The 10,380-nt window shown below is 60.5% G+C and overlaps 1 protein-coding gene across 1 annotated transcript; it reads left to right on the plus strand.

Annotated features, from left to right (window-relative positions):
* Positions 1-305: 305 nt before the first annotated feature.
* Positions 306-5,300, plus strand: SNX33 (sorting nexin 33). The gene is made up of 2 exons (XM_071754713.1): positions 306-2,710; positions 4,488-5,300. Exons 1-2 carry the CDS (start codon positions 1,270-1,272, stop codon positions 4,739-4,741), a joined length of 1,695 nt encoding a protein of 564 aa, XP_071610814.1. The 5' UTR covers positions 306-1,269; the 3' UTR covers positions 4,742-5,300.
* Positions 5,301-10,380: the final 5,080 nt, after the last annotated feature.

Consider the following 10,380-nt stretch of genomic DNA (forward strand, 5'->3'; position numbering starts at 1 on the left):
GACACCACGGGCTCGGACTCGGGGGCAGCCCCAGGCAGGGATGGAGGAGACACCATGGGGCGGGGGACACCGTGGGGCGGGGGACACCGCAGGCAGGGGACGTAGGGAACCCCTCGGGCAAGGGCGCAGGGGGACACCCCGGGCAGGGAGAGAGGGGGCATTCCGGACAGGGATCTCCGGGACGGTTGCCGTGAGCCATCGGTACCGGTATCCTGCTCGGTTTCCGTCGTCCGGTTCGGACTGCGCTGGGTGTCCCCGGACCGGCTGCCTGCAGAGGGCAGCGCGCACCCTGCCGAGCCGCCCCCGAGTGCGGGCCGGGGAGCTCGGCGCTGCCCTGCGTCACGGGAGGCTGGCGGCCAGCCCCTCCGACACCACCGGCACCGACACCGAACAGCGGCACCGACAGCGCGCGGCGCCCACAGCGGACCCGGGCGGCGGTACCGAGAGCGGCCCCGGAGCAGCCCGGGCGGCGACCCCCGGGAGCGGCGGCGGCGGCTCCCCCCGGCCCCTGTTCGGCCATGCGGTGAGAGCCGCCCGCTCGCTGCCCCTCCGGTTCCCCCTCTCACCGGTCCCGGCAGCCTCCCCGCAGGCTGCCCCACGGTACCGGCGCCGGTGCTGCCCTTCCCCTTCCATCCCGCCGGAGATCGGCGACTTCTGGATCGGCTCCTCGATCTGAGGAGGGAAAACCCGCCCCGAAATAACGAGAAGAACCCCCCGGCCCCTCGGGAGAGGCGGCCCGGAAAGGCACCACCGGGATCAGCGGGAAGTTGGGCTGGGTTTGGGGCCGGTTCCCGGTGCTTTCCCGCTGCCCGCCGACAGGCAGCGGCGGGTGGGAGGAAATCGGGGTGTTTCATCTACAGCAGCCCCCAGAAAAGTCGCTTTGGATTTGTTTCCTCGCTGGCACCCGGATCTCCCCCTGCCCTGGGCTCAGCCGGCGGGACCCTCCGTGGCCATGGCCGAGCGCGGGCCTGGCTCCGGCCGGGCCTCACATTCCCGGGGAGCGCTGGAGACGCCGCTGGTTTGACCGGGGAATGGTGCTGGGAACCGGGGCGCTGGGATCGCTCCTGGGCCTCGTTGTCACCTCCTCAGGGATTTCTCCTCCACCTTTTTTTTTCTTTCCCTGAAAAACCAGCCAAGGCTTTTCCCCACAGCGCCATCCCGGTGCCGAACGAGCTGACGGGATCACCGGGAGGGTTCGGTGGCTTTTTTCGGCCGTGGGGATTGCGTTAGGACGTGTGCGTGTCCGTCCCCCCGACCCCGGAACCGGCCATGGCGCTGAAAGCCCGAGCACTCTACAACTTCCAGAGCGAAAACAAAGAGGAGATCAGCATCCAGGAGAACGAGGAGCTCGTCATCTTCAGCGAGAACTCCCTGGACGGATGGTTACAGGGCCAGAACAGTCGCGGGGAGACCGGCCTCTTCCCAGCCTCCTACGTTGAAATCCTCCGCTCCCGTTCGGGCTCCAACTACACGGACTACTCGGGCAGCCCAGCTGGCTCCCCAGGGCACGATTCCTCCTTCTACACAGCCCCCCCCAATCCCGGCATCTCCTACCAGGGCAGTTTTGAGGATGATGATGATGATGATTGGGATGACTGGGACGATGCTTGCACGGTGGTGGAGGAGCCCCGGAGCGCGACGGGTACCAACGGGCACCCTTCGCCCAACCTGCAGTGCCTGCCGGCGTACGGCCACCACCAGCATGCCGGTTACCGTCCCAAGCCGGCCCTGGAGAGGCAGGACAGCATGAGCTCCTCCAAGAGGGGCAGCGTGGTGGGGAGGAACCTCAACCGCTTCTCCTGCTTCGTCCGTTCAGGGGTGGAAGCCTTCATCCTGGGTGATGTGCCCCTGATGTCCAAGATCGCTGAGGCCTATTGCATTGAAATGGGGTCCAAAGGGCCCCAGTGGAGGGCAAACCCCCACCCCTTCATCTGCTCTGTGGAGGACCCGACCAAGCAAACCAAGTTCAAGGGCATCAAGAGCTACATCTCCTACAAGCTGACCCCCAGCAACATCAACTCGCCCGTCTATCGGCGGTACAAGCACTTTGACTGGCTCTACAACCGCCTCCTCCACAAGTTCACCGTCATTTCGGTGCCCCACCTCCCCGAGAAGCAGGCCACGGGGCGCTTCGAGGAGGACTTCATCGAGAAGCGCAAGCGGCGGCTGATCCTTTGGATGGACCATATGACCAGCCACCCCGTCCTCTCCCAGTACGAGGGCTTCCAGCACTTCCTCTGCTGCCGCGATGAGAAGCAGTGGAAGCTGGGCAAACGCCGGGCGGAGAAGGACGAGATGGTGGGTGCCAGTTTCCTCCTCACCATCCAGATCCCCACGGAGCACCAGGACCTGCAGGACGTGGAGGACCGTGTGGATGCCTTCAAGGCCTTCAGCAAGAAGATGGATGACAGCGTCCTGCAACTGACCAACGTGGCCTCAGAGCTGGTGCGCAAGCACGTGGGGGGCTTCCGGAAGGAGTTCCAGAAGCTGGGCAATGCCTTCCAAGCCATCAGCCACTCCTTCCACATGGACCCCCCTTACAGCTCAGATGCCCTCAACAATGCCATCTCCCACACGGGCAAGACATATGAGACCGTGGGGGAGATGTTCGCCGAGCAGCCCAAGAATGACCTGTTCCTCATGCTGGACACTCTGTCTTTGTACCAAGGGCTCCTCTCCAACTTCCCAGACATCATCCACCTCCAGAAAGGTAAGAGTGGCATTTTCTCACCTGATGATGAGCTCTGTGGTGTGATGGCCCTAGGTGGGAGTGGTCAGCATGGGGAGTGGGATGGGGATGAAATGGGGAGATCCTGCACTATGCAATGGCAACGGGAATGATCACAGGGATGGGGGTGAGGATGGTGACTTGCCTATGGCTCCCAGAGGGGCAATGTGGTCCCTGCTGGCACAGCTCCATGGTCACCACAGCCCCTGGAGGCTGTTAGGCCCAGGATCAGGTTCTGCCCCATGTTTTGCTGTGGGCTCCAGAACTGCTGTTGGCACTGGGGTGGTGAGCACAAGCATCGCTTCCTCCGAGATCAGAGATGCTGGTTCCAGGGTGACCTCCTGGCACCTCATGAACGAGGAGCTGTGTCACATCCCTACCCACCACCACCTCTTGTCCTTTCTCATCTGCCCTCCTGGCCCAGGCTGTGGTGGTGTGGCCATCCATGCTCAGGTGGGACATGGCTGGACATGGCTGTGGGTCAGTCTGAGGGGCTGGGGGTGTGCAGGACCACTGAGATATGGACATGTCCCTTTGTCCCACCAGTATCACTGCACTCCCCTGGCTGAGGGGGGGACACACTGGACCTCTTGAGAACAACCAGGGCGAACCACAAGTACGTTGTCCCTGCTCTCCAATCCCAGGAGGAGTGGGTTCTGCACCCAAGGAGAGCGGAGCTCCCCTCATAACCCTTTGTCCCCTTGTTCTTGCTGGTCCTCACGGTGTTCGGGAGATGTGGAGGAGAGGGAACAGGCGGGGCTGGGTGTCCCGTGGGCAGCAGGGTATGGCACAGCCGGGGAGCGGGGCCAAAGTCCACGCACTCCTCCCCACCCGCCTGCCTGCCTCGGTGTCTCTGGGTTTTGGGGGGCAGGTCGGTGTCCCTGGGGTGAGGCCAGGCCTGTCCCCATGCCAGCATCCGGGGGTGTCCATGCATTGCTCCACGTCCTCAGGGGGGCTGGGAAGGCGAAGGGGGAAGGGAAGGATGGGGTCCAGTCCTGGCTGTGTCCTTGCCTTTCCCTTCCCATGTTGTTTACTGCTTCGGGAGCAGAGGAGGAGCTGGATCTCATCCGGAAGCAAAGCTGTGTGGGCAGAGCGCGAGGCAGGATTTGGCCTCCAACCTTTGCTTCTTCCTCCTCCTCCTCCTCTCAGCTGGGAGCAGGGCTGGCACGGCAGGAGCACACTGACCCCGGATCCAGCGCTCCCGGCAAGGGGCAGGGAGAAGCGAAAAAGGCCGTGGAGCTGCAGGCCAGATCCTGCTTGCAGGCAAACAGTTTCTCTGCTGGCGAGGGGGCAGGAATGCAGGGCCTTAGCCAGCCAGGATTCTTTTGAAACCGAGCTGTAAAAATAAATGGAAGGAGGGGGAAAGTCTGGTGTCAGAGGGATGCTTTCCCAGCCGAATTCCAGCATCCTTCCTGCATCCTGATTCACCACCTTGAGCTGCACCCCTCCAGCATCCTGGAGCCCCCATCCTCCTGCTAGATAAATACAGGGCTGGCTGCCCGGGGATGGGACACAGAGAAGGAGTTGAGGAGCTCAGAGTCCAGAGGGAAAAAAGGCTCCTGGTCTTTGCCTGCCTGGAGGAGAGGGATGGAGGCCGATGGGCACGGGGAGGTGGCATCCGGCAACGCGCAGATCCCTCCGGGATTAATGGTGGGCAGCTCTGCGCTTCTGGCTGTTCCTCTGCTGGGGCTGCCTGGGGACAGGGGTAGGGGGACAGAGGGACACCCGGATCCATCATCCTCTCCCCCTGCCTCCCCAGGCGCCTTCGCCAAGGTGAAGGAGAGCCAGCGGATGAGCGACGAGGGCCGGATGGACCAGGAAGAGGCGGACGGGATCCGCAAGCGCTGCCGGGTGGTGGGCTTTGCCCTGCAAGCCGAGATGAACCACTTCCACGAGCGGCGTGTGGCTGACTTCAAGAGGATGATGCAGTCTTACCTAAAGCAGCAGATCGTCTTCTACCAGCGCGTCAGCCAGCAGCTGGAGAAGACGCTGCGCATGTACGACAACCTCTAACGCCTCCGCTTGCTGCCCCGCCGAAAGCACCCGCTGCTCTGTCCACTGCCTTGCAGGGCCTCCTCTGACTCTGACCGGCTGAGAACGAATGGGAACTCGTGATGCTAGTGACCAAATACCTTCAGGCTTTCTTCCCCATTCCCGGGCTGCGGTCCTGTGGGGAGAGGGCTCGCCCACGGGCTGGCCGTGCCACCTGTTTTCCTGGGGATCTCCCACCCTGCCGCGGGCCTGGTGGGGGCGTGGGGATCTCACAAGAGTGGTGGACATGGAGGTAACGGTGCCGTTGTCTCTGCCCAGTGATTTTTAGCTTTCTAATACCCCATCCTCCCGGAGCAGAGAGGTGGGTACATCCCAGCCTGCTGGGAGAAGACATCAAAGCGGTCGACATTTTGCACACTAAAAGCTTTTCTGATGGAAAAAGGAGAAGAAAGAGATCTTTATTTGGAAGAGGATGACTTTCTTGGGTTTTTTGTCACAAGATGTTTTCAATTTTTCGCAAATGTTTCTGCAGCATTTTTACCAATAAGTTTTTAAATAGACACACAGAAGCGAAGGGAAATCTCCTTCTTGAGCACAGCTGTTGACTGGGATAAGGGAGGGGGGAAAAAAAAGGGAAAAGAAAAAAAGAACCACAGCCTTTTCAATAAAATTGTTGGTAGAAAAAACACCCACCTCCTTCCCAGAGATGTCTGTGGAAAATGGAACCGCTCCAGGATCCCGGAGAGCATCCGAGCATCCCCTGGTTCCCAGCCAGCTTCCGAAAATCCCCGTGCCATGGGCAGCAGGGGACTGAGTGCTGAGGGGGTGGGGGGGGCCACAGTGCTGGCTCTCCTCATTCTCTCCATACAACTCACCGAGAGGCAAATCCCGCCCCCTCTTTCCCTGCCCAGCTTCCCACTGCTGGGGCAGACGGCGGGGCTGGCACGGGGGCCTTGTTTTCTAAGGGAAATGGCTGGGATAAATCGCAGTGAGGAAAGTTAGGGCCATCTTGGCCTGGCTCCAGGGTTAAAATTAGCCCTGGCGTGCGGGCCAGCGGGGTATTGTTAAATCACAGTGGCCCTGGGAATGCAGCAGGCTGTGCTCCCTCCTCCCAGAGCCCTCCGTGGCCCCAGCCCGTGGGGACCAGCACTCCAAAATCTGTCCAGAGGCATCACGCAGCCTGCGTCCAGGCTGGATGTGTTTCCTCCTGCATCCTGCAGCTGAGATTGTCCCCTTAGCTGTGGCCCCATCCCACCCCAGCCCCATCCCACCTTGGCCCCATCCTACCTTGGTGTCACTCCACACCATTCCCATCCTATCCCAACCTCTTCCTACCCCATCTCCATCCCACTCTGGCCCATCTCATCCCATCCCACCCCATCCCCATCCTACCCTGGCTACATCCTCAGCCCCATGGAACACTAAAATGGGTTCCTTCCCTGGAACCCATCCCATGCCATTCCCACCCCAGCCCCTCCAGCAGCAGCAGCGATGGCAACAGGCCAGCCAAGCTTCACACTAACCCCATGGGAGTTATGGCCTTTGTGTCCCCATGCACTGGGTGACTGTGCTTGTCTTGACCCCATCCATGTTGGGGCCATGTGCCGTGGGGGATGGCGTGTTCCTCCCCTGCAACTCCCTGCCTCCTGCTCTCCCCCAGGAACACAATGGGCAGTGGGTTTGAGGCTGTCACTGTTGTCCCCGGGCGGGCAGCCAGCCTCTGGCACTCCAAGCAGCCTCCGGAGCTGTGCCGGCACCCGGCTGCAGCATCCCAGCTCCCTCAGAGCCTGCTCGGTGGGGGAACACCCTGTCTGGGGTCCCCCATTGCAGCACAGCCCATGGGATGTCCTGGAGACAAAGCTTTGGAGGGTCTGATGCGGGGAGAGGGATAAAGGACCTGGGAGGGTGGGAGAGGTGGTAGTGGAGTCAGGAAGGTGTGAGCAGCCCCACTGAAGGAGTTAATCCTCCTCAGAGCCACCTTAATAAACAATTGCAGATTTGGGCCCCAAACCCAGGCTGGTCACATCCTCAGCAAAGGCTGAATGCTGCAAAGAGCTGCCTCTGCTCCAGAGCAGGGAGCTCTCCCAGCACCCCAGGAGCTCATCCGCCTCTCCAGTGTTATCTCAGCACTGGAAGAGGAACAGGACTGAGTGGCTACAGGCTCTGTGCAATCTCCCTGGTGACCATGCCTCAGTTTCCCCAAGGGTGGACCTCTGCTTCCTGTGGTCCTTTGGCACCCACAAAGGTCTCCCTGCCCCACCAGCCACCCCCCATGTGTATCCTCACATCTGGACCATGCTCCCAGGGCTGACTTGGCACAGCAAAACCAGCTACCCATTAACATTCCTGTCACTGGGCAGCAGGTGGCTGGGGCCCTCCTTGCCCGTGGGTGGGTGTCTCAGGGTCTTCCTCGGTAGGGTGGGGGGCGCCAGCATTCTCCTGCTGCCCCCTGCACCTCCGAAAGCATCTTGTGAAGATCTGAGGTTTGGAGGATGGCACCAGCTCCTGTCATCCCTGTGGCAGGGTGGTGGGGGGTGGTGGGGAGTGGGCTGGGGGTGCAGACAGGGTTTTGGCTGCTGCCCTTCTCTGGGGCTGTTCCATGATCCTTCGCAGGGTGACAGCAAGGAAACGAAAAAAAAAAAAAGAAACCCAGGACATGCAAGACCAGAAGGAAATGCTGGGAACACGGGGCAGGTCCGCTTCCTCCTCCTGCTTCCCAAGGTTGCCTCGCCTGGGAAAACCAAGGCCAAGGCATTGCCACCAGCCCCCCCCCGGGGGGATGAGCCACCCCCACAGCCAAAAGCACCCCCTGGCTCGATGGGGTGGATGACCCAGTGGGAGACCCCTTCCTGTGGGGAGTATGGGTATGTGGTGGGTGCCTTCTTCCCCAGCTAGTGGGATGCTCATCAGGTGCCTGCAGCAGATGCCTTCACCAGCCCCAGTAATTTGGGATCAGAGGCCAAAGCAGCCCAAGAGTCTAACCCGGCTCCTCCCAGGGCAGGATGGAGCCTGCTGGGCATGCCAGGCTGCCGGTGCTGGGCAGATCCTCCCCGGGGAGGGAGCAAACAGGGGCAGAGGGAGACAGCTCCAGCTGCTAGCTCAGATCTTTTCATCACTTCTCAAATATCCCTGAAGTGTGACCCTGATTCCAGGCAAAGAATCGAGCTACAGCTGGTTCCCTTGGCTGGGGCTCTAAATGCTCCATCCTGCTCTCAGCCCACGGCAGCTCTGGAGGATCGGCAGGGCTTGTGCCAGGGGATGGAGCTGGGAACCTCCTCCAGCCCTCCTCCTTCCCCTGCTGCTCTGCCAGGGGCTGGGCCCCCCGGATGGGGTGGGGGGAACGCTGGGGGCTCCCCCGTCCCAGCTCTCTGCGCTGGGGTGGGTGATGTCCCCCAGGTCCCTGGGGACATAGGTCCTGGGCTGCTGGGGAGATGAGTCTCTGGGTGGGTTGTTTTTTGCAGGCGGGGTGGAGGCCAAGGTCTGGCTGTAGCTGTCCCTTCGTCATTCCTTTGGAGCTGCTGGGTGTGGAAATGGAGGTCAGGCTCAATATGGCTTCAGCTTAAATCAGCAGTCAGGCTGGAGAGCAGCAGCTCCCCTGGGGGATGCTTGCTGCTGTCTCAATCTTCTCCTATCCAGCCTTCCCTCCACTTGCCAGGGCCTGAGAAGCTTTATCTCAGGTAATGGGGGGATGCAAGACCCCTGTCCCTGCACGGGCTGGCTGTCCCCACCTCTCCCCAGGTGCTCCCAGGGTGCTGTGCCTGCAACCAGCTCTGCCCCATGGCACCAGGCTTGCTGCCAGCTGAGCCTGTTGGGCAGGCTGTGGGCACACCAAAATCCAGCAGGCACCTACCAGGGAGGGAGGGCTGCTGGCACTCCGGGGTGTGGGGGGCTTGGCATGCAGCCCCTGAGCCTCCTTTCTCCAGGCAGCAGCCAGCCTGAGGGCTGTCTCCAAGCTCCCAATGTGGGAAGCTCATAGGAGGACCTGGGCATTCAGGTCAGGACCTTCTCCTGCCTCCTTCAGGAGGAATAGGTGTCCTCTTGCTCTCACAGGAGACCTGTGCCCCCTAAGGGGACACCAGCACATTCCTTCTGGCTCCCAGTGAAATCCAGTGCACTGCTGGTGAGGATTTGGGATAGAGACAGGGAGGTGAGAGCCCTGGCACTATGCTTTGTCTCCCCGAAACACTGCTTGTGTGAATTCGGGGTGGGGTTGAAGGTTCATGCACTTGCTGTGCCGCTGTTCCCAGAAGCAGAGTGGCCAAGATTGTCAAAAGGTCTTACAGGCTGCAGTGGTCCACAGCAGGGGAGGATTTAGGGGCTGGTGGCACGATCTTGCCCTGGTCCCAGTCCCGTGTGCCAGGCTGGGATGTGCTGGCCTGGAGCCCGGCTGGAAATAAAGTCCCTCCTTTGTTTGAACCCCATCATTTGCATGGCTAAAGCTCGCGGGGAAGGGTTTCAAAGCCAAGAGATCCGATCTGCTCTGGGTGGATGCCCAAAGAAACCTGTTTGGCTTATTATTTGTTTGCATTTGAATAGGTGCCTGGAAACTGGTTCATGAACTGTGATGGACCCTCCTGCTGCCTTGTGTCCACCTCCAAACCCTGGTGTCCTGAGCTCCTGCTGGAGCTGTGACCCCCATCCTGGTGGTGTTGTTGATCCAGGAGAGATGCCAGTGTGGCAGGGCTGCTGTCTCCCTTAGCCATGCAAAGTCCTCCTGGCACCTCCTGGTGGCTCTTGTTGGTGCTGGCTTTGCTTTTGATAGGCCATTTCCTGCCATTTGGGAGGTGGTGGCAGGTAGGGGTTGTCAGCTCCATTCTGTCATTCTGTCACACCTCCCTGAGTCACTCAGACTTGCTCACTCTGTCCCTGTGTGTCTTCTGGGTCCTCCCTTACTTTCTGCCACCCTACATTTCTGGCACCCCTGGAACAGGCCATACGAGTTTGTGGGCACATCTAGCTCTTGCCAGCCAGCTGTGCACATCTGTCCCACCTTGGGAGGAGGGGAACAGCACATCTGCCAGAGCAGCTAAACCTCTTCAGCCTCCTCTTCCCTAAACCTCTGCAAGCCTCATAACCAGCTCAGCTGTAAAGAGTGCAGCCCAATGCCTGCCCAGCCCCCAGAAACCACCCAGATCATGGAGGTTCCTGGATCAAACCAGGATGAGGAGTAGCTTTGTGTCATGTCCTGGTGGGGCACAGAGCCCACGGTCCTCCAGGGAAGGTGGAAATGCTGCACCAGCTTCTGATGCTGGGAAGACAAATGCCCCAGCCAGGAAATTTTTGAGCTGGTTTAGGCTGTGGTTTGTATGTGCCATGGATGGGCAGGAGCCCCCAGCCCCCCAGCCCTTCCCCAGAGGGTGCTGGGCTGGTCCTGGTCCTGCCCCACCCTCCCTGCTGCAAGCCCCCAAGAGCCCAAGTGGAGCCAGCAGCTTTCTTTGGGATTTAAACCCTGCCAGCAGAGCTTCGCCCCAAGGAACCACAATCCATGCTGGCGTTTTCCAGGTTACCCTCTGTCCTCCTCTGACCCTGAGTAGTGGATATTTCCCAGCAGCAGGAATACAACCACAAGCCTTAAAAATAACCTGCTTTGCTTTCAGTGCTCCTTACTAAATAGGCCACGTTCCTTCTATATAATCCCTGGGCACGAGGCGAAAACCATT

The sequence above is a fragment of the Heliangelus exortis genome, chromosome 11 (genome assembly GCF_036169615.1).
Source record: "Heliangelus exortis chromosome 11, bHelExo1.hap1, whole genome shotgun sequence".
In the NCBI taxonomy this organism is placed as follows: domain Eukaryota; kingdom Metazoa; phylum Chordata; class Aves; order Apodiformes; family Trochilidae; genus Heliangelus; species Heliangelus exortis.